This window comes from Sminthopsis crassicaudata, chromosome 3, assembly GCF_048593235.1.
Source record: "Sminthopsis crassicaudata isolate SCR6 chromosome 3, ASM4859323v1, whole genome shotgun sequence".
Lineage (NCBI taxonomy): Eukaryota > Metazoa > Chordata > Mammalia > Dasyuromorphia > Dasyuridae > Sminthopsis > Sminthopsis crassicaudata.
In genome coordinates this window covers 458244325-458268930 of record NC_133619.1, presented here as the reverse complement: position 1 = coordinate 458268930, position 24606 = coordinate 458244325, and the positions used below count along the sequence as shown (strand labels likewise).

Sequence of the window (24606 nt, the reverse complement as noted above, 5' to 3'; positions counted from 1 at the left end):
TATACCAATGAAGAGTTAACCCACATTAATAAGCTCATAAAGTAATAGAATTAGAAAAACTTTGCAGTAATAACTCCAAGCTATTCTCTGAAGCAGTGGTTCATTTTTTTTAACATCAATATTCTCCCAGTATAAACACTATAGTATTATATTCACATAGGCACCAAATATTATAACAACATCTTTAGGAATTTTTTCCTTTTTTTTTTTTTGCTTAACACTTTCCTTTGTTATAGAAATCTGATTTTCAGCATTCTGGGTATTTATGTAATACATATATAAATATATATGTATGTATATGTATATATATATACATATATATTTATATATGTATACATATACATGTGCTTCATAAATTCACTAAATGCTTTTATCTTGAAGATATATGCTACAATTATTTTCCCCCTCTTTGAGATGTTGGGTTGTCACTAAAGACACATACACACACACATACACACACAGATGCAAGATATTCATTGAATACTTTTTTGACTATCTCTTTTACTTTTCTCTGATGAAAACTATGTATAGAAAGGACCTTGATAAAGAAATGATCAAGGGCCAAGCTAGTAGCTTTGTAGGAGATATTTGTTTGAGAATTAGAACATTCCTATGAAATTTATCATAATGAAGTAAATGACTAGATGTGATGCTCACAAGTCAGTGGATAGTTTTCTATGCTGCTTTACTTATCCATTCTTCAATGCCCCCATAACATCTCCTGAGTATTGGTGATTGCTCATGTTCCTTCTTTGTTTAAAATAATTATTTTGTGGCACAGTTGCATGTTAGCACCATATATCTATATTGAATGAAGCCAAGAATACAGTTTGTGAAAGCCTTTAGAAAAAAAAACTGCTTCTGTTAAATAAATTATATGTTCAGATAAATATATTTGCAGTGCCTCAGTAAATATGTAGAACATATGTTTTTAAAAATAGTTTGTGTATTCATTTCTACCAAGTATTCATATTTTAAATATCAAATATCCAAATACATAATGCTTTGTTTTAATGCATAAACATGTTTGACGTATAATACTCATAATGTAATAGTAAAATTCATTGAAATGTGATACTGAAGTACAGCTTTTTAAAAATATTAATGTAACATATTAATTCAATAATTATTTGAATTTTCTTTGGAATTTTTCAAAGTTCATTATATCAGATATGTGATTTAATTTTTAGACTATAATGACAGGAATAATAATCTTATGTCATGTCAATAATAAAGTAAAACAATGCATAAAATTTAAAAAATCATTTTTTATGAAACAGGACTATTTTGGAATCACAAAGAAAACTCAGGAAGGTAATTGAAAAATGTTAGCCTTATATATGATGCTCTGAATATACTGGAATGAAAACATCTGAATGGATAGAAGAAATGTCACATAACAATAAAAAAACAATACTATATAATAAAAAGCTCTATTCTAAGTCTCCTAACACATCATAATAAAATATATTTAAAATTAACATAACAATCAACCCTTTCTCCACATTTTTTATGTCTTTTTTTTTTTTTTTTTTTTTTTTTTTTTTTACCTTTCTTGATCTTTAATTGCTTGTTCAGCCAATATTTTCCTTACTTGTTCCAGGCGCTGAAGATCTCTTTTTTCTATTTCTTGCCACTTTTGCTCTTTTTTAGCCCAGTACTCTTTGATCTAGGGTATAAAAGTTATATTACATTTAATACTAACAGATATGTAAAGACAGAATAATAAAGAGAAAAGCTGGGATAGTATCATTCATTGGGTTATAGCTGAATTTAGCTGAAATGGCAATTTGTCTTTTTTATATTTCATATCTTCATCTAGAACCCAGTAGCAATTGGAAAATGAATTAAAACATGAGAGTACAGAAATCCAGACTGAAAACTTCTGAGGTAGAATATAGCTCATGCTGGGACCTCAGTTTTTTAATCTCTGATTAATAAAATTGATTTTCAGGGAACCACAGTAATAGAATAGTATTGTCTTTAAGGTTTAATACCTATTCGTTGCCCAAGAATATTTTTATCCTATTACAGCAATGTAGTTTTATTTTAAATCTAGCATTAAAAACTCTTATTACTTCAAAAGCATGATTTTATTTATGCTAATGGATAGCAGGATGTTAAAAGCTTCATGATTTAGGGGAAGTGGCAGGAGGTAGTTGGGAGGAAGGAAGAAAAGGAACAATGAACAAGTTGAGGTATCTAATGGTTGTGTGTTCTGTGGTATAATAAAGGCCACATCTGACAAGTTCAGAAGAAATGAATTCAATAAGCATGTTTTGCCTTCCTCCTCTCAATATTGCATGTCATATCAGGAGTCAGAGCTAAAAGGAACTTTAGAGAATCCAAGACAATCCCTTTTTGAAGATGAGTAAGATAAGGCCTAGAAAGGTTAAATGATTTTCATAAAGTCACACAGATAGTGAGTAGGAATATGAACCCAGGAGATCTGATTCCAAATCCAGTATTACTTGTCTCTATAACTTGGCCTAATTTGCCACTGGGCCAAAATGTATACGCAATAAATATTGCTCTGTTTGGATGCTCCAATTTCCAGTGCTTATGATGTTATCTGTATAAGGCTAGAAAGATGTGCATTACTGATAAGTTTATAGCAGAGTTAGATTTGAGGAAAGGGAGAATTGAGTTTGAATATACCTCAAACATTATTAGTTGTCTGATCCTGGACAAGTCACTTAAACTCTCCTAGTCTCATGTTTCTCATCAAATAAAAATAATAATAGCACTTGCATTTTGGGTTTGCTATTGTGAGGATCAAATGAAATCAAATACATAAAATGCTTTGTTAACAGTTAAATAATTTAAGTATTTATTATTATTATCATTTTTTATTGTTGCTTTTCAGTTGTTTTCAGTTGTTTTTGCCTCTTCATGACCCTATTTAGGATTTTCTTGGTGAAGATACTAGAGTGGTTGGTCATTTCCTTCTCCAGCTCATTTTCAGATGGGGAAACTAAGGCAATCAGGGTAAAGTAACTTTCTTAGGATCACACATCTAGTAAGTGTCTGAGGCTAGATTTGAACTGAGGAGGATGAGGCTTCCTGACTCCAAGGTTGTCACTCTAACCTAGATGTCAGGTAGCTATTAATTAAAACTACTCCCTTAACGAAATAAATGCCTATTTTGCCACAGATCAAGCTGGTACCCTAGAACAAGAAGAAATAGAGTGTTAGAACTGCTATTCTTGTTCCCTCATGTTGACAGCAGTGGGATCATTTCAGTGCCCAGTTGTTTTGTGTCAGCTAAGATGGAGTTCCTTCTCTCACCACCCCTGCCAGCATATAAGAGAATATGAATAGTCTCCATTACTTATTACACTGCTCTTCCCTCCTTTCTCTAAGGTCTCATCACACAAACAGTAGCTACTGAGTCCTGGAAATGAGAAAAAAACCTCGAGTACCAGAACCATGGTTGTAATCTTTCAGTAGCAAGTGCCAATTATAATAGCACTTTTTGAACACTTGCTAATTAGGTGTATATGGGTACAAAATCATAGAATTTGAAGACCAGCGAGCTCATTTATTTCAACCTTTTACCTGGACAGCCTTCTTCATTATGCTATTACAAAGGAAGAGTTATACATTCTTTGCTGATGGAAGACATCTAATGGAGGGAGAGATATGGAAAGGAATATCACCAGACCTTTCCAGGCAGCCCATTCCACTTTTTGTCAGTTTCATCATTAGGAAATTATTTTTTATATTAAGCTGAAATATGTGTCTCAATTTCCACTTAATTTCTGCCCTCTGAAAATAAATAGGATCAATCAAATGTCTCTTCCATGTGATGTCACTACCTAACTTTTTTTTTTTTTTTTTTAACCTGGTCTCTCAAAATCTAGAGCGAACACTGGACCATATGCCCAACTTGTTTCTCCTCCTTTATGACTGACAGTCCTACTTCCCATCATTTCTACATTAGTCCAAGTAATTGTATCACTAAAGTCTCTTTTTAGCACTATATCATGCCTTTATGCAAGTTCATGATATATCCCAAATTTCTCATGTGTTTTCCTCCTTCTTATTGTGTGTTCTGTCATGTTTTCCCATGACAATATTGCTTTTCTTTGTCTTCTGTGGATCCTTACCCAAATAATTTCCAACCTGTACCTCCTTACTCTTCTGTTTATGGAGTTCCTCACATAAGTATATTGTCTTAACATGCAATAGTAGTATCTTTCGTTCCTATATGAATCATCAGAAAAACTCAGATTGTCATTTTTTATCAAGAATTTAGATGCCCTCCAACAGGTCCCAGCATGTGTCACAGGGGAAGATAGTGGTCCTATTGTTCATATTGAATTAATAAATATTTACTTAGGTACCCCTGAGTAGGGAGTCATCAACCATTACTATTCTTTTCATCTTCCACTGATCATTGCGGAATTACCTCTCAAAGGGTGAAAATGTGAATCTATTTAATATCTCCACTCTGTACATCACTATTCCTAGAAATACAAGAAACTGCTTCTTTCAGACCTAGTCCAGCTTCTCTTTCATCAGTGAAAGCCTCTTATCTATTATATGGCACTAAACATTTACTTGGCCTTCAAATTTGTTCGTGTCACATTTCCTTCCCTCCAACTCTTGACAAAGGCAAGAATTCCTCTCTGTAGTGTTCTGGTTGGTTTTCTGGAGGTCTTTGGACCAGCCAAACAAATTTCAGCTGCGTAATCACCACGATAATAGCCAGGGATAAAGTCCAAATTCTTTATTGTCTCCCTGCCTGGGGCTGGGCTAGCTTTCTAGAGACCCTGAGCTCCAGCCTCCAGTCCTCTGTCTTCTCTGTCTCAGAGTGCTCTCTAGGTCTGATTCTGACCTCTTAAATACTCTATTGCAATTAAATCCATTCATGATACTGAGTATAAGCCAATTATAATATCACTAGGGAACCATTATTTGTTGTAAGATTACTTCAATCATACTGAACTAGATAACTATTAATCGCCATGCTAAACTAGATAACCATTATCTTATCAATTCCACAGAGTGGAATCTTGTAAGAAACTTTGCTTCAAGTACAGAGTTCTGTCTGGCCCATTACACCTCTTTGCCTGTCTTTTCCCCTCTTTGATTCTTTGTAGAAGAAGCTCTTCTCCTCTTTCACAGAAAACTTCATTCTCTCTACAAACTTGGAATATTCAGTAGGGACATATTCAGACAGACCTTTTACTTTCACCTCTAGAGAAATTAATTTTCATTTTGGATATGTGTAGCTGCTACATGATATTGCCAAACCCAAAAGTAGCATTCTCTCTTAAGCTCACTTAAGAGCATCACTTACAGCTCCTTTAAGGTCCACATTAAAATTAAAACTGGTAGCAAGACTTTAACTAGCACTACAGGAAATTTATCTAGATGCAAATTTTAAATTCAGTGCTTTTTAGATTTTAACTATGTAATGTTATTTTTATAGTTTTCCAATAAGGATTTAGGAAGTTAATGGGAATAGTAGAGAGATTTGATTGCATTTCTGTTGATTGCCAAATAAGTTTTTTGGAAGAAGCATATGTTTGGGGGAAGGGGGGAGGAGGCAGGACATAGAAACATACTCTTAATATCCCTCTATTGCTTATTAGATAGAATATATTGCTCTTATTTCACAGTTCCATATTTTGTTCATTTTGGCAAAGTTGTGCCAATAAAAAATATAAATAATCTGCAGAAACTTCTCTCCTTATAAATTCATAAACCAAACTGCTCCTTACTCTACTGCAGTTTTTCAAAGAGTTTAAAAACATTTTATATACTAACTTACTTTTATAATCTTCCAAACAATTTGTTTCTTATTAAAAAAGGACTTGCATCATTTTCTATGCTATTAAATTATATCAAAGTCTAATAAAAAAAAACGGAACTATAGCTACACAACTGTTAAATTATTTTTTTTTTCATTGCTACTTCAGGCTCAGAACTACTGTAAAATAGCGTGAAGTAGAAATTGCTTTTCCCATATGAAAAAGCACAAGGTTAAGGTTAAGACACCATAATCAGGGAAGAGTTTGGACTATGAATTCAAACTATTTATGTTATGCTTAACTTATGAATGGAACAACTTCAGTTGTATGAGTCATTGAATTCATCACTAGAGAATTAATGAATTACTTTGACTTTGTGACATAACATAATCAGTCAGTTGTTAAATCCCTAAATATTTATTAAGTACCAATTATAGACCAGGCATTGTGTTAAGTGCTAGGGATACAGAGGAAGACAAAAGACAGTCTCTTATTTCAAGAGGACGCACAATCTAAGAAGGGAAACAACATAAAAACAATTATGTTCAAACAAACACTAGACTGGATAAATTGGTGATAATTGGGAAGAACAAGCAATAAAATAGATCAGAATAACCTTGTAGAAGATAAAATTTTAGCTGGAACCTGAAGGAAGTCAGAGCAGTCCAGATGTAGAAATAGCATATATGTACATATATATATATAGATATAGATATAGATATAGATACACACACACACACACACACACATATATATATATATGTTATTACAAACATGAGAGACAGCCAGTGACAGCGTCCAGAGCCTAGAGATGGAGTATCTTAGTGTGAAGAACATCAAGAAAGTCAATATCATTGATTTACAGGATACAGAGGAGGAGAAGGGCAGTAAGGTATAAAAAATCCAAAAAGTAAGGAATGGGGCAGGTTATGAAGGGCTTTGAAAACCAGAGGATTTCATGTTTGACCCTAAAGATAATAGGGAACCAATGAAGTTTTTTTTATTATTAATTTTATAATTATAATTTTTGATAATATATATGCATGAGTAATTTTTTTTATAACATTATCCCTTGTGTTCACTATTCCAGATTTTCCCCTCCCTCCCTCTACTCCCTCCCCTAGATGACAGGCAATCCCATACATTTTACATGTGTTGCAGTATAACCTAGATATAATATATATGTGTAAATCCAATTTTCTTGTTGCACGTTAAATATTGGATTCCGAAGGTATAAGTAATCTGAGTAGATATTTAGTAGTGCTAATATTTTACATTCAATTCCCAGTGTTCTTTCTCTGGGTGTAGTTGTTTCTGTCCATCACTGATCTGCTGGAAGTGACTTGGATCTTCTTTATGTTGAAGATATCCACTTCCATCAGAATACATCTTCATACAGTATTGTTGTTGAAGTGTATAGTGATCTTCTGGTTCTGCTCATTTCACTCAGCAAGTTCATGCAAGTCTATTCAATCCTTTCTGAATTCATCCTGCTGGTCGTTTCTTACAGAGCAATAATATTCCATAGCCTTCATATACCATAACTTACCCAACTATTCTCCAATTGATGGACATCTATTTATCTTCCAGTTTCTAGCCACTACGAAAAGAGCTGCTACAAACATTTTGGCACACACAGGTCCCTTTCCCCTCTTTAGTATTTCTTTGGGATATAAGCCCAGTAGTAGCACTGCTGGATCAAAGGGTATGCACAGTTTGATAACTTTTTGGGCATAGTTTCAGATTGCTCTCCAGAATGGTTGGATTCTTTCACAACTCCACCAACAATGTATTAGTGTCCCAGTTTTCCCACATCCCCTCCAACATTCATCATTATTTGTTCCTGTCATCTTAGCCAATCTGACAGGTGTATAGTGGTATCTCAGAGTTGTCTTAATTTGCATTTCTCTGATCAGTAGTGATTTGGAACACTCTTTCATATGAGTGGATATAGTTTCAATTTCATTATCTGAGAATTGTCTGGTCATATCCTTTGACCATTTATCAATTGGAGAATGGTTTGATTTCTTATAAATTAGGATCAATTCTCTATATATTTTGGAAATGAGACCTTTATCAGAACCTTTAACTATAAAAATATTTTCCCAATTTGTTACTTCCCTACTAATCTTGTTTGCATTAGTATTGTTTGTACAGAAACTTTTTAGTTTGATGTAATCAAAATCTTCTATTTTGTGATCAATAATGATCTCTAGTTCTCCTCTGGTCATAAAATCCTTCCTCCTCCACAGGTCTGAGAGGTAGACTATCCTCTGTTCCTCTAATCTATTTATGATCTCATTCTTTATGCCTAAATCATGGACCCATTTTGATCTTATCTTGTTATATGGTGTTAAGTGTGGATCCATATCTAATTTCTGGCATACTAATTTCCAGTTTTCCCAAAAGTTTTTTTCAAATAATGAATTTTTATCTCTAATGTTGGTATATTTGGGTTTATCGAACACTAGATTGCTATAATTGTACCCTTTTTTGTCCTTTGTACCTAATCTGATCCACTGATCGACTGGTCTATTTCTTAGCCAATACCAAATAGTTTTGGTGACTGCTGGTATATAATATAGCTTTAGATCAGGTAAACCTAGACCACCTTCATCTGACTTTTTTTTCCATTAATTCCCTTGAAATTCTCGACCTTTTATTCTTCTATATGAACTTTGTGGTTATTTTTTCTAGGTCACTAAAATAGTTTCTTGGGAGTCTGATTGGTATAGCACTAAATAAATAGATTAGTTTGGGGATTATTGTGATCTCTATTATATTCGCTCGGCCTATCCACAAGCACTGGATGTCTTTCCAATTATTTAAATCTGACTTTATTTTTATGGCAAGTGCCTTGTAATTTTGTTCATATAATTCCTGACTTTTCTTTGGTAGATGGATTCCCAAATATTTTATGCTCTTGACATTTGTTTGGAATGGAATTTCTCTTTGTATCTCTTGCTGTTGCAATTTATTGGTGATGTATAAAAATGCTGAGGATTTATGTAGATTTATTTTGTACCCAGCAACTTTGCTAAAGTTGTAAATTATTTCTAGTAACTTTTTATTAGAATCTCTGAGGTTTTCTAAGTATACCATCATATCATCTGCAAAGAGTGACAGTTTGATTTCCTCATTACCTACTCTTATTCCTTTAATCTCTTTCTTGACTCTTATTGCCAGGCTAGCATTTCTAATACAATATTGAATAGTAATGGTGATAGTGGACAATCTTGTTTCACTCCTGATCTTAATGGGAAAGGTTCCAGTTTATTTCCATTACATATTATGCATACTGACGGTCTTAAATATATGCTCCTGACTATTCTAAGGAATAGTCCATTTATTCCTATACTCTCAAGCATTTTTACTAGGAATGGATGTTGGATTTTATTAAATGCTTTTTCTGCATCTATTGAGATGATCATATGGTTTTTATTAATTTGATTATTAATATGGTCAATTATACTAATAGTTTTCCTAATATTCCTAATATTAAACCAGCCCTGCTTGGTTTAAACCAAGGATCCTACTTGATCATAGTGTATTATCCTGGGGATGATTTTCTGAAGTCTTTTTGCTAATATCTTATTTAAGATTTTAGCATCAATATTCATTAAGGAAATTGGTCTATAGTTTTCTTTCTCAGTTTTCCATCTACCTGGTTTAGGTATCAGTACCATGTCTGTGTCATAAAAGGAGTTTGGTAGGATTCCTTCAACCCCTATTTTTTCAAATAGTTTATATAACATTGGGTCTAGTTGTTCTTTAAATGTTTGGTAGAATTCACATGTAAATCTATCTGGTCCTGGGGATTTTTTCCTGGGGAGTTGATTAATAGCTTGCTCTATTTCTTTTTCTGAAATGGGACTATTTAAGCAATTTATCTCCTCCTCTGTTAATCTAGGAAGCCTATATTTTTGGAAGAAGTCATCCATTTCACTTAAGTTATCAAATTTATTGGCATAAAGTTGGGCAAAGTAACATTATTTCTCTGATTTCTTCTTCATTGGTGGAAAGATCCCCCTTTTTATTTGTAAGACTAACAATTTGATTTTCCTCTTTCCTTTTTCTGATCAGATTTACCAAAGTTTTATCTATTTTATTGGCTTTTTCATAAAACCAACTCTTGGTTTTATTTATTAATTCAATAGTTTTTTTTTACTTTCAATATTATTGATTTCTCCTTTTAATTTTAGTATTTTAACTTTGATTTTTGGTTGGGGTTTTTTAATTTGGTCTTTTTCTAGCTTTTTAAGTTGCAGGCCCAATTCATTAATCTTCTCTTTCTCTGTTTTGTTCAATATATAAATTTCCCCTTATTACCACTTTAGCTGCATCCCACAGATTTTGGTATGATGTCTCATTGTTGTCATTATCTTGGGTGAAATTATTGTTTCTATAATTTGCCGTTTTACCCAGTCATTCTTTAAGATGATATTATTCAGTTTCCAATTACTTTTTGGTCTATTTACCCCCAACTTCTTATTGAATGTAGTTTTTATTGCATTGTGATCTGAGAAAAAGGCATTTATTAGTTCTGCCTTCCTGCATTCAATTTTAAGATCTTTATGTCCTAATATATGGTCAATTTTTGTATAGGTTCCACAAACTGCTGAGAAGAAAATATATTCCTTTCTATCACCATTCAATTTTCTCCAAAGGTCTATCATACCTAGTTTTTCTAATGTTCTTTTTACTTTTTTAACTTCTTTCTTATTTGTTTTGTGGTTTGATTTGTCTAAATCTGAGAGTGCAAGGTTGAGATCTCCCACTATTATAGTTTTACTGTCTATTTCTTCTTGCAACTCTCTTAACTTTTCCTTTAGAAAGTTAGATGCTATACCACTTGGTGCATATATGTTTAGTATTGATATGGCTTCATTGTTTATGCTACCTTTTAGCAGGATATAGTTTCCTTCCTTATCTCTTTTAATTAGATCAATATCTGCTTTTGCTTGATCTGAGATAAGGATGGCTACCCTTGCTTTTTTGGCTTTACCTGAAGCATAATAGATTCTGCTCCAACCTTTTACCTTTACTCTGTATGTATCTCCCTGCTTTAAGTGTGTTTCCTGTAAACAATATATTGTAGGGTTCTGATTTTTGATCCAGTCTGCTCTCCTTCTCCATTTGATGGGAGAGTTCATCCCATTCACATTTACAGTTGAAATGACTAATTCTGTATTTCCTGCCATCATATTATCCCTGGATTATGCTTTTTAAAAATTATCCCTTGACCCCCCTGAACCCCTCCCCAATATTTAATTTATAGATCCTACTTGTGACTCGCAAACCTCCCTTTTTAGTATCCCTCCCCCCTCCTTCCAAGTCCCTTCCCTTTTCTTGTACCCTTCCCTTATTCCCCTTTTCCTTTTCCCTTTTCCTCTCCCCCCCCCTTTAATGAGGTGAGAGAGAATTCTCTGAAAAACAAATATATTAATTATTTACTCTTTGAGCCTACTCTGATGAGAGTAAGATTCACACAATGTTTCTCCCCCTCTCTAAATTCCCCCAGATGTGGTAGATTTTCTATGCCTCTTCTTGGGATATAGTTTCCCTCTTTTTATCACTCCTTCCCCTTTTTCTGATACTACCTCCTTCCCTTTACTACTCCCCTTTTTTATATCAGTAAAATCAAATTATCCATGTGGACTTTCTGTATATCCACAACAGAGATACAGTTCTCAAGAGTTCTTTTTACCTTTTTCTGTTTCTCTTCAGTCTTGTGGATATAGATCAAATTTTTTGTTTAAGTCTGTGTTTTTTTTTCTTAGAAACAAATGGAATTCCTCTGTTTCATTAAATGACCATCTTCTTCCATGGAAAAAAATGCTAAACTTAGCTGGGTAGTTTATTCTTGGTTGCAATCCTTGATCTTTTGCCTTTCAAAATATCAGGTTCCAGGCCCTTCTATCTTTTAATGTGGAGGCAGCCATATCTTGAGTGACCCTTATTGTGGCACCTTGATATTTGAATTGTTTTTTTCTAGCTGCTTGCAATATGTGTTCCTTAGTTTGGTAGTTCTGCAGCTTAGCCACAATATTCTGTAGAGTCCTTTTTTTAGGGTCTTTTTTCAGAAGGTGTTCGATGAATTCTTTCAATGCCTATTTTCCCTTTTGTTTCTATTATCTCTGGACAGTTCTCTTTGATGATTTCTTGTAAAATAGAATCTAGGCTCTTTTTTTTGATCATAGTTTTTGGGAAGTCCAGTGATCCTCAAATTATCTCTCCTAGATCTATTTTCCAGGTCTATAGATTTTCCCAGTAAGTACTTGACGTTATTCTCCAGCTTTTCTTTTTTTTTTCTTTTTTTTTTTCTTTTTTTTTTTTTTTGTTTAACTGATTCTTGGTTTCTCAATGAATCATTCATTTCTATTTGTTCCATCCTGATTTTTAATGAGTTATTTTCTTCATTCACATATTTTAGTTCTTTTTGTATATGCCTAATTGAGTTTTTAAATGAATTATTTTGCTCTATTGATTTTTTTCCATTTCCCTAATTTTTTTAGAGAGTTATTTTCTTTTTCCAATTCAGAAATCCTACTTTCTTGAGACTTTTTTATCTTTTCCAATTCAGAAATCCTACTTTCTTGAGAATTTTTTATCTTTTTCCAATTCAGAAATCCTACTTTCCTGTGATTTTTTAACCTTTTCTAATTCACAAATTTTGTTTCCCTGCATTTCCTGTGAATTCTTTATTTTTTCCAACTCAAATTTCAGGATGTTGTTGTTCTCTATCATAGCTTCTCTTTCCTTTTCCCATTTTTCTTCAAACTCTCTTAACTTTTTAATAGTCTCTTCTAGGAAAGAGTTATGTGATGGGAGGCAGGTATCATTCCCCTTTAGGCTGTTATCTGCTGACTCTCTGCTGCTAACTTCCTCGGGATTGGATATCCGCTCTTTCTCTGTGTAGAAGGTATCCATCGTTCTCTTCAGCTTTTTACTCATTGTTAAAAATCTGTTGGGGTCTGCCCTTGGGGTAAGAAGTTTATTTATTTATTTATTTACCAGCTTCCTCCCAGACTGGATGGATGCAGCGGCTCCTGTGCCTGAGCTAAGAGAGAGCTCTGGGAGAGAGTTTCTCTCCCTCTCCCCGGAAATACCTAGAGGTGATATGGCTGTGCTGTGAGGGTTGCCCAGTGAAGGACCCCATTGTGTGGCCTAGTGACTCCCCTGAGGTTTAAGACTGAACAGTAAAAGTGACACAAAGGCCAGCCAATGTGTCCCATGGGGCGTGGATATCAGTAGCTTACGTGAAAAGCCCCTGTGCTCAAACTGGAAGTGTCTGCCTGGAAACCAGAGTCCCTATTTCAAAGGTTCCCTTCTCTAGGAATTCTGCAGCTGCTAGAGTTCCACAGCCTCAGGCTAAGTCAGCACTTTGTGGATTGGATGTTGCCTCAGGCTGTGTTCCCACTTTTCAGGTTCTTAACTACCTCAAGGAGAAGCCCTGGACAACAGAAAGTGGCTTCACAGCCATGCCGAAATCTGTTAGGTCACTTCCAGATTGTGGTGGTTCTAGGATCTGGCTTTATATTTTAAAGTGGCTTGATTTCTCTTCTGAACTGCTGTTTTATAATCAGAGAAGTGCTAACAGCCTGTGTCAGATTCCTCTATCTCAGTGGCTTCTCTGATCCCAGAGTTCTCCCAAGCCCGATCAGCACAGTGTGCTAGCACCTATCCTCCCCTTGGAACTGACCTTTTCTGTTGAAACTCCAGATTCTCTTCAGTTGGTAAGTTGTGGTTTTAATCCTTGTGGTTTCTATCAGTCCAGCATTATTTTTGAGGCTGATTTAACTAATTGGTAATGAGGAAGAAGGTAGCTTACAAATTCTCATGTATCTTCTCCACCATCTTGGCTCTGCCCCCTCGAAGTTTGTTAAATAGAAGGGTAACATGGTCCGATATGCATTTTAGGAAGAATGATTAATGAATGGTTGAATAGAGATGGACCACAGTGGGATTCAGTAAGTTATTGTAGTCTAGGCATTGGCTAATGAGGTCTTACTCTAGCATAGTGGCAGTGTCAAAAGAAAGAAGGAAAAGCACACAATTTAAAATTAAAAGGTCTTGGCAACACATTGGATATGGACAGGGAAGATTGAGAGTGAGGAATCATAGATGACACCTAAATTGTGAGGATGGGTACCTTTGGGGATGATAGAGAAATTGGTAAAAGAAGAGGGTTTGCAGGAGGGTGGATGAGCTATTTTGGATATTTGAGATTAAGATATCTATGGTTAATGAAGTTTGAGATGTCTAATATATGGGGAAAAAATGTGAGTCTGAGGTTTAAAAGAGAAGTCAGAGTTGTAGAAGATGTGGAAATCATCAGCATGGAGATAATCATTGAAATAAAGGAGGCTGATGAGATCATTAAGTAAAATAGTATAGAGGGAGGGAAAAAAAGAGAGTCCAGGACAGAATTCAAAAGCACAACCACTTTTCACAAGGAAAACCTGGAAAAAAGACATAGCAAAGGAGACTGAGAAGGAGTGATCACAAAGGTAGAAGGTAAAATGGGAGAGAACAATGTCATAAAAACCTAGTGAGAAGAGATTATCAAAGATAAGAGATTGTCAAAGATTTCAGAAAGATCAAGAAGGAAGAAAATTGAGGGGAAAGGCACTGAATTTGATAATTATGAGATGACTGATAACTTTGGAGGGAGAAGTTTAATGATGAGATCAAAAGGTAAATCGAAAGGAGTTAAGAAGAGTGAAAGAAAAGGAGGTAGAAGTAGAAAAATTAGATGGCCTCAAATAGTCACAAAAGGTAGAAGAGATGTGTGATGATAACTAGTAAGGATGAAGGGATTAAGTAAAGGACTTTTTTGAGGATTGTAGAGCCATGAACATGTTTTTGTAGATAATAGAGAGAAGGCAAGAATAGACTAAAGATAAGTAATGATGAATGATAATAGTGCAGCAGTCTGCAGGAGGAAATGGGAAGGAATGGGATCCCTTGGGCATTTATTTGTATTTCTGCAACAAAACATAAGCCACATATATTTCTTGAATCCAATAATAGCATGTATATAATTAAAACATATTCCTACTCTATCCCTCCCCCCCCAAAAAAGAAGAAAAACTTTAAGACATTTTGTTAGTATTCAGAATCCTCCTCTGATTCTTCATCATTGGGTGGAAATGGTGTTGGTTTGTGAAGTCTGATTCAGTGAAATACAAGCTCTAGGGGCAGCTAGGTGGTGCAGTGGATAGAGCACCAGCCTTGAACTCAGGAGGACCCAAGTTCAAATATGGTCTCAGACACTTAACACCTCTTAGCTGTGTGACCCTGGGCAAGTCACTTAATCCCAGCCTCAGCGGGGGAAAAAAGAAAAAAAAAAAGAAAAGAAAGAAATACAAGCTCTAGAGATTCCTATAAAACTGAAAAAGATTGATACAAGTAGAGGTACAAGAGTGGACCCTATGCTTGTCATTCAAAGATTGTCTAAGTTCATTTTGGAAAGGTCTGTCACCAGAGGGTTACCTAGGCTGTGATTTTTTTTTTTTTTTTGGAGGGCGATAATAATTTATTAACATCTACTGCTATAGGACATAATGTTTATGATCTGCTTCTAGAAAGGGGGGTACCCCTCATTGAAAGAACCAGTGAGCCTTGAAATAATGAAGAATTTGGAAATCATTTTCCTATTCTATTTCTACCTGTCACACTTGTAAATATGTATCATAAAAAAGTCTTACTGAAATGAAATTTTAAAAAAATTTTTAAAAGAAATGAAATTTTATTTCATCCTAGAAGAGTTCAAATGATGTCAGATTATGTCAAACATCTGGTGACAGGGCAAATACCTCACAGAATAATAACATTTTATAATGCATTTATATGGCATTTCCCACATTTCAAAACATTTTCACATACTATCATCTCACTGGATCTTCAAAATAACTCTCTGAAATAAAAAGGACAGATATCATTATACCATTTTAAAAATAGATATACTTATGATCAAGAAAGCTGAATAGCCTGCCCCTGGTCAAACCTTATTGTCTCCTTACTCTGCCAATAAGAGAATTAAGAACTGACCTGGGAAAGTCACTTAACTAAGCTTGTCTCCAAAAAAAGATCAAAATTCAAAATGAAACTAACTGTGCATTGCCTACTACCTGCCTTTTAATTAATAATGTCAATTTAACAGATAAAGTGTGGTATGAATTAGTTAAGTCAAGGATTGACTAATGTCTTGTAATTAATTTCAATGTTAGTCACATCACTTTATTGCATCTTTTATTTCACAGTTTTCATTGTACATAATCTCCCAATTCTAATTTTGGTGTTCTTTTCACTAATATCATACTGTCTTGCATTCTAGTAACCCAACTAATGAATAATCAGTCTAAAGATCACTAGAGAATGAGAATTAAGTATAAAGTGTTTGCCATATCTAATTTTTCTTCTGAAACTTAATAAGAAAATTTCTTCATATGCTTAGGTTCTCAGATAGTGACAATCTCATTCAAGTGAAGTCAACAGAATTGTGTGATCTATAGTGATAAACATATTGGAGCTCTTCCTTAATTTAGCTTTTTTGTCCATTATAAGCTATAATTTAACATTTCCTTTAACTAATAGGGAGCACTGAATCTTAGTTTCTTGATGCACTGAAATGGATGAAACTTGTATAGCATATTAATTCTTAAATAACCTGAGTTTTTAAAAATGGTATCAAGATGTTGAAGATGTATTCTCAACTATTTGAAACAGAATTTCCCTTCTAACCTGAACATAATTGTTCTGATAGGTCTTTCCAAAAGACTGATTACTTTTGGGGCAGCTAGGTTGCTCAGTGGATAGAGCATCAACCCTGAAATCAGGAGAGCCTGAGTTTAAATCTGACCTCAGATACTTCCTAACTATGTGGCCCTGGGCAACCCTCAATTGCCTCAGGAAAAAAAAAAGTGAATCTTAAAAAGACTGATCACTTTTTATATATCATTCCATATTTTCTCTATTGAGAAATCAGATACAAATATAAAATGGTGAGGCAAGAAGCCATTTTCCTTTGTTTTATTTCTAGGTCTGATATCAGTTGTTCTCTAGTGTCTCACTTTTATCATTTTCTTAAGAGTTTAATGTACAAGTAATACACTATACTTTTATGCAAATTAAGCAAGAAAACATAACAAAGAGGAAAATGCTTGTTGTCATATTTGCTTCCCTTGTATTCAGCCTACAAAGAGACATATAGAGAAAATGTTTTAAGTTCAGATATTTACATTGAGACCATCATTTTATCTACCTGAAAACACTTCCCCTCTTATATCCATTTTTACAAATTCTACCGATCCCTCAAGACAAGACCAGATTCAAAGGCTTCCCATGGTTCCCTATAAAATTCTTCTCTTATATCCCTAGATTAAAGTGATCTTTGACAGGGTAGCTGGTGGCGCAATGGACAGAGCACCAGCCTTGAATTCAGGAGGACCGGAGTTCAAATCTGGTCTCAGACACTTAATACCTCTTAGCTGTGTGACCCTGGACAAGTCATTTAACCCCAGCCTCAAAAAAAAAAAAAAAAAAAAAAAAAAGTGATCTTTGACTCTTCTAGATGCGTGGAGCAATAACAGGATGTCCTAGATCTTGTAATTAGAGTCCTAGAAAAAGGTGCTATACATCAAAATAATGTGCTCATAATAAATGTTATAATAAAGATATACATATGTATATATCTGTATATATATATGTATATACATATATATATCCCACCATATATGTAGTATAAATTAATTAAGTCAGGAACACAATAACCAAAGAAATATTTATATTTATAGATCAGAAAGTTTGTTTTATTTGTGACTATTCCCAACTCAGTCTTAGACAGCCTCTTTACCATATCCCAAATCCTCTGATTGTTTCTCTATTGAATTTTGAGGTAGATCTCAAAAAAGCAGAAAAATCATGAGGTCCAGTGGCCAAGTCTAGGCAGGAACCAGTCCCAAGGACTGACCTGATTGACACAGTTCAGTGTGGCTTGATTTGATAGCCAAGTGAAAGAGTGATTTGTCCATTGAATATACCACATATGGAAGTGAACTTGATAAGATGAATGTTTTATGGCAACTACTTTAAGCTTGAGTTCTCTCTCTCTCCTTAGGGAAGAGGCAGTAAAGAAAGTATTGAATTCCAGGAGTAAAAGACAGTCTGTTCAAAAGATGAGAAATTAAGATGGAATGGTTAATTCAAGGAACAGAAAGGAGTTAGGTTTGATGGAAAAGAATTTATGCAAAACAAAAGTGGGATCAAGATGGTAGAAATTTTTAAATGTTAAGCAATTGTTTGTATTTTATCCTGAAGGCATAAGGGAGCCATAATCATTAAGGACCAAAAATTAATTTGTAATCACCTGAATCCTAACTAGCAATTCCTTCATCTAAAGCCAAAATAGGTAAGAGTTGGGGAAAATGGTAACATTGGTGCAAAAGACAGTCTGCCCTGCCTGACAAGGTATGGTGGCATTAGACACAAAACAGGATGATGGAGGACCATGAAATATGGGGAAAGTAGTCTCTCCATCTCTGCAGAGAAGTAATGTAGTGCCTTATACATTGGTATATAAAATAAATCTCTATTATATAATATCTCCATTTAACCTGTTCTGGTTATAGCTCTGACAATCATCAATACCACTGTTTGCCTGCTGAACATGAGTGCAGTGAATGAATTGGTTCAATTCATATCTGTGACATTTAATGTTTTAATTTTGTCTGACATATTTGGTTTTGTTATGAAATGTTCTGGCTCCTTTCAGAAGGCAGGCTGTAAAGGGCTGAATCATGTTGGATCATTAACACAGAAAAAGGTCAGAGAGAGAATTAAGGGCAAATGTTAGGTGCCTCCAGTATAAAAAGCAGCTCAAAAGGAAAAATCCAAAGCTCAGGAAAATTAAGAAACTAGAACAGCAGCAAAACTGTGGGCTAAATGCTATTCAGAAGCTGGTAGTTCCATTAGAAAGGGAAAGGGTAGTTCAAGAGAACTCAGGAGCTTAAAACACTGTTGCTTCTCATAAATAGCAAGAAAGTGTTAATGTGGTATTTAATGCCTGTAATCAAACTACTTAAAAATAGCTTTTTTAAAAAACCCAACAATAAGCTGGAACAAATAGGACCAAAATTGTGAAAATATCCTGGCATGGCCTGAAGATAGAATAGGATAAATAAAGCAACTAGGTTTTATCATAGTTAAGCTGTACAGTTAAGAGTGTACTCTACTAATATTATTAATTGGTTCCATACAAACATGACTCCACGAGATTAATAATGCTGCAGAGGGAAGTTAGTTCCATAGCAACAATGCTATAAATGGAAGGTTCTTTCTAGAGCAGCAAAAATTCAGGCTATAAATGCTCACAATCAGTCTTTACAGAGATCTGACACTATAATAAGGCTGGATTGGGCCAGGTGGCACTGGGCAGGGGGGCTGCATCACTGAGAGACCAGAGGTGTGAATGACAAATTAAGTCATCTGAGTGCTCTATGAGGTTTGCATCTGGCATCAAAAAATGGAAGAAAAATGAAAATGAGGACAGCTGACTAAATAAGCAGCAAATAATCCAGTGACATCCCAGAAAGGGAATGGAAGAGACATGGAGTAACCCATTCTTAGGAATCCCCTAACTTCTACATTTAAGATATAAATAGAGATGAGGACCATTGGATGCATTTGAACATTGTTTCTTTAACAAATATTGTGTTGCTGCATTTTGCTGTTTGTACCACTATCTCTTTCCAACAATCCTCCCACCTAAAAACCTTTTTAAAAAATAAAGAGAAACAGTCAAGGCAAAGAGTTCTTAAATCTATACTTCTCCTATCCTGGTTATGACAGATAATTGTAAGTTGGCTTTACAACAACTTTCCTAATCAGTCATCAAACTCTAGTTAATAACGAATGTACTTCAGTAATTTCTATTGCTAGTTATTAAAACAGGAAAACTATTGAAGTTTTATTAGCTATTTCTTGGCATATTTATGTTAGAAAAGTGAAAGCTTTCCAACCATATTAAGCAACTTAATTAAAAATACAACATAACTCACAGCAATATTTCAATCTTAAAAAAACAGTTTGAGGCTCAGTATATTTTGGAATGATTCAAACACTAATAAATACATATATATATATATATATACATATATATATATGTATATATATATATATGCCATTCATTATCATGTATCTTTTATAATTACTTACCCAATACAACACTGTTTCATTTATGTGTTATGTTTTGAAGTTAAGAAAATGAATGGTTGACTAGAGGAAAACATTCTAGCCTATATTTTTACTAGAAGGAAATTTTGAAATAATTTTGATGAGGAGGAAGAGAGAAAGTTGTTTTAGAAAAGAGAGACCAAAGTAGTTTCACAGGAAGAATTCATTAACTAACTTTGATTTTTTTAATGTAGAAGAGTTGAATAAAGAAGGATGGTTTGGTCCTGTAAAAACAGTTTCCATTATGCTAAAATTCAGAATGAGCTAAGACCACTGCCACTGCCACAGCCTCACCTTTGTTAATCATTTCCATTTCTTAGGGAATAGTAGTGATTTGAACTCACTAAGGGCAGCTAGTTGATCTCATTATCATACTTACTTGGTATCAACTTCCTATTATCCATTTTATTCTGTCCTCACTTCAAAAAATCATTCTCCTAGGCAGAGAAACCTAAAGCAAGAGTAGTTGCCTTTCCCCTGCACATGCCATTATAGGTTAAAATCATCCCATATCTACCAAGAAATGGTTCCATTCTTTCTTTGTTTTACTTTTGTCTTTGATCCTAAAAAAAAATCACCACTAAATTTTTTATCTTGATCTTTCCTTGACAATCTCAGCACATTAAACTATATCTCTCTTTTAAAAAAATTAAATAGGCCTATGTTTTTTTTTTCATTTAAATATAATTGTAAATATCAATACTCTAATCTTTCCATATAAACTTGTACAAATATACAGGGCTTCATTCTGGGCTCTCTTTTCTTCTTCCTCACTATTACTTCAATTGATGATCTTATCAGCTTCCAGGGATTTAATTATCATCACTGTGTTAATGTTCCTCAAATCTGTTGATCCAGTCCTAGCTCCCATCTCTAAATGCCTTTCAGACATCTTGAGCTGGATATCCAGAAGACATTTTAAATTCAACTGTACAAAATAAAACTCATCTTTTCCCATTAACCATGCCTCTGGTCCCAACTTGCCTGTTACTGGTGAGGATGCCACCATCCTCTCAAAACCTAAGACACAAAACTTAAGTGAAATCTTGTGCTTCTGCAGGATTTTTTTTCCTAAATCCACTTCATTTTAATATCTTCCCTCTGTTTCTTGTTTATAGTTTTTTGATCCTATTTATTTGCTTATTATCTTCTCCCCATTAGGTTGGGATCTCTTTGAAGAGAGGGACTGTCTTAAATTTTTTTTTTTGTATCCCCTTACAGGGCTTAGCATGACAGCATTTAATAAATGTTTTTGACTATGCTCATATAAATACATACAAATCTCTTTGATAAATATACACATAAGCTTAATAGGTTAAAACTATACTAATTTTTGAGCTATTTACTCTAGGCATATAATTTATCTTTAAAAATATTTGGGATTTAGTAGATTTATAGTTCATTGTAATTCAATAGCATGATAAGGAAACAAAGAAAACTAATGTTATCAGATTGCATGGAGAGATTTATTGTCCAGGAGAAGGGTGATTATAGAGTTGCTAAACTCTACTCTAATTAAACATAGAGTATTTTTATGTGGATATAGCGCTATACTTGAAATCGGGAAGACCTGGGTTAAAATTCTACCTCATATACTAAATAATTATTTTACCTTAAGCAAGTCAGTAATCTGAATGTGAAATGAAGGATTCCAACAGGTAGGGATGGAAGAGCACATTCTAGGCACAGAAAATAGCAAGTATACATACAAAGTGGGAAAGCATGGGATGTGTTCAAAGAATGATGAGTAGATTGATAAGAATGGAGCATAAGGCACAAAATTATGAGAAATTATATATTCAGATTTGCATCTTAAGGAACAAATTTGACAGTGATGTAATGCAAGAATTGGAATGGGACAAGCCTAGAGGTTAATCAGGTAATCATAATGGTGAGAAGTAATGAAGCCTATAATTAGGATGGAGGCAGTAGGAATAGACAGGAGATAGATTCAAAAAGCTATTTGGAAAAAAGAATTGAAAGGACTTGATAAATTAACCAAAGAATGAAAAAGAATTTATTAAATGACTATTAGGTGCCAAGTTGAAGAGGGGTGGAAAGAAAAAAATAGATATTAATTTTACAGTTAAACAATTATAAAATGAAGATACTAATGCAATATAAGTATACACAAAACAAGGAATCTTAAGAATCATAGCAGAAAAGAGGAAACAAAAGGATAACTGAATGAATATCTAAAACAAAGAACTGACCTTTAAAATGACCGATATAAATGACATGTACCTGGTGGTCTATGTACCTAGTCAAATCCAGTAGTCTTTCACATTTAAGTAGAGCATTGGGGTTATTCCAGGCTTAGAAGGCCACATTGATAGTTGGATATTCCAAACAGGCCCTAGGTGCTAAGGGAAATCACATATGAAACAATAACAGAGGCATCATCCTCTGTACCAAAGTATCAAAGCCAGAAAAAAAGACTACAGAAGGGTAGTCAATTACAGTTATCATACTTTTTAATAAATTATTGATTATTATATCTAGTAGAAAGGATAAAAGGGGACGGGGTAGCAGGGTAGATACCAAGAAGTGGTAGGTGGATCATAGACAGCTTGATAGTTTCTGAAGCACAGACAAGGGTTCAACTAGATAAAGTGGACTAAATAAATTTACATCTACTTAGTTAAGAATACTCAATCCCAGGGCAGAAGATCCAAAGTTATAGATGAAAGGCAGATTAGATATGGAGGAAGGTGATGGTTTTTTTTTTGTTTTTTTGTTTTTTTTTTTTTAATGGAACACTGTTCTAAAGTTCATTAGGTTGACTTAAATTAGATCATAGATCATTTATATACAGCTGGAAAGTAGCAGAGAGATTTTCTAGTCTAATCCCCTCATTACATAGATGAGGGAATTGAGGATTACTAGACTGAACAATGTCACACATATAGTAAGCTTCAAAGAAGGATGTAATCCAGAGAAGTGAGTTAGTTCTCTTTCTACTGTACCATCCCATCTCCTTTCCTCAGTGAAGAAGCAGTTGCTAATGTTTAAGAAATTTCCTTCCTATTCATTTTTAATTTTCTTTAATTTTCATAATACCTTTAAATATAATTTAAGGCTAAGCCATTCTCAGTGCCTTTAAGTTTCTTCATGCTTATAAATTCTGAGGTTACATGGTCTATTAAGTTCTGTCATACATGCTCAGAAAAGAAGCTAGGAAGTACTTCTTTCAAGGGTATCTCATAGACAATGGCCAAATTTAGGAAGATTAGATAAATCAAGATTAAGGCCTGGGTAGGATAGTCACAATGTAAAATCAAGTCAAAGTTATTCGCCAAAAAAATGAAAAGCAATATAACTTTGTTCTAGTTGCTTCTTATAAGATATCAAACCATTAGAGAAGAGCACAATGATACGGAACCAAGTCTTTTTCTAACTTAGGCCTGGGGTGGGCTGGAGTCAGCTCAAAATAGCTAGAAAGAGCCAACTAAAAAAAAATTGCAATGTGAGCATTTACAGTTTTACACCTTCAAATCAGCAAATGCTAAAAAAAAAAAAAAAAAAAAAAAAAAATCAAAGCATGATTTATTTTTTTTCAGATTAAAGAAGTAATGAAGGAAATGTTAATAATGCAGATTAAACTTTAAAATGTGTCCTGTATGCACTTTTTTTTGAGAACCATTTGTTAAATCAAAATACTCCTTTGTGTATCAAAATACACAATGACTTTTGCCAAAATTTCTCATGAAACCAAATAAATTAAGCAGAAACAAGAGGAAATTTTTCCTCTGAAGTGTCATATCTTAATAGTGATGACCCAAGGGAAGTGAAAGGGATTGTTTTTGTTTGTCCTTTTTTCTCCAAGAGTACCATGACAACAGGGAAGTTATGACATAATTTGCAAGTGAATGGGATTTAATTGAGGGCTGTGCAGTCACCAGCCTCACTTTCTCTTCTGGAGAAAACTGGGTCCAGTGATCAGATATAGATCAGGATGACTGGAAATGGTCCTGGATGCAATAGAAGATCTTGGACTTTTTAAACTAAGATCTTTAACTGGTCTCAGATTGACTGATGTATTGCTTAATCAATGATTAAGGTCAGGTAAGAAATAAGCCAGTACCTCTTTTATCTAGTCAAATATTGACCTATAACCCCATTGTTGGTCAATCAATGAGAGTGGTATGATCTTGTATTATTTTATCTCCGTGTTTTTTTGTGGTTTTTTTTTTTTGTTTGTTTGTTTTGTTTTGTTTGTTTTTTGTTAATCAGCCTTTTTTTTTTCAGGCATGTCTGAGTTTTCATGACCCCATTTAGAGTTTTCTTGGCAAAGATAATGGACTGGATTACTATTTCCTTCTACAGTTCATTTAAAGATGAGGAAACTAAGGCAAACAAAGTTAAGTGACTTGCCCAAGATCACATAACTAGGAAGTATCTGAGGATGGATTTAAAGAGGTGATTTTTTTTAAAAGAGTAAAATAAAAAATCCATAGATCAAGCTTTCAGTAAAAGAAATAACCAAATGAACAAATTAATATTCCAAAAGCTTGTACAGGATCCTTCAAGTTAGTGAAATAAAGTGAGTCTTGAATATTTTCCCAGAATATTTAAAAACAGAATAAACCAAGATGAACTAGGAGACATAGGA

At 33.9% G+C, this 24606-nt stretch overlaps 1 protein-coding gene across 9 annotated transcripts in view; it reads right to left on the bottom strand.

The window, feature by feature from the left end:
- Positions 1-24606, bottom strand: part of CCDC148 (coiled-coil domain containing 148) — a 333489-nt gene that overhangs the window by 50289 nt on the left and 258594 nt on the right. For all 9 annotated transcript variants that reach the window (XM_074303395.1, XM_074303399.1, XM_074303396.1 and 6 more), the window contains one exon: positions 1551-1669. In XM_074303395.1, coding sequence (XP_074159496.1) covers positions 1551-1669 — 119 coding nt within the window. The remainder of the gene's footprint in view (positions 1-1550; positions 1670-24606) is intronic.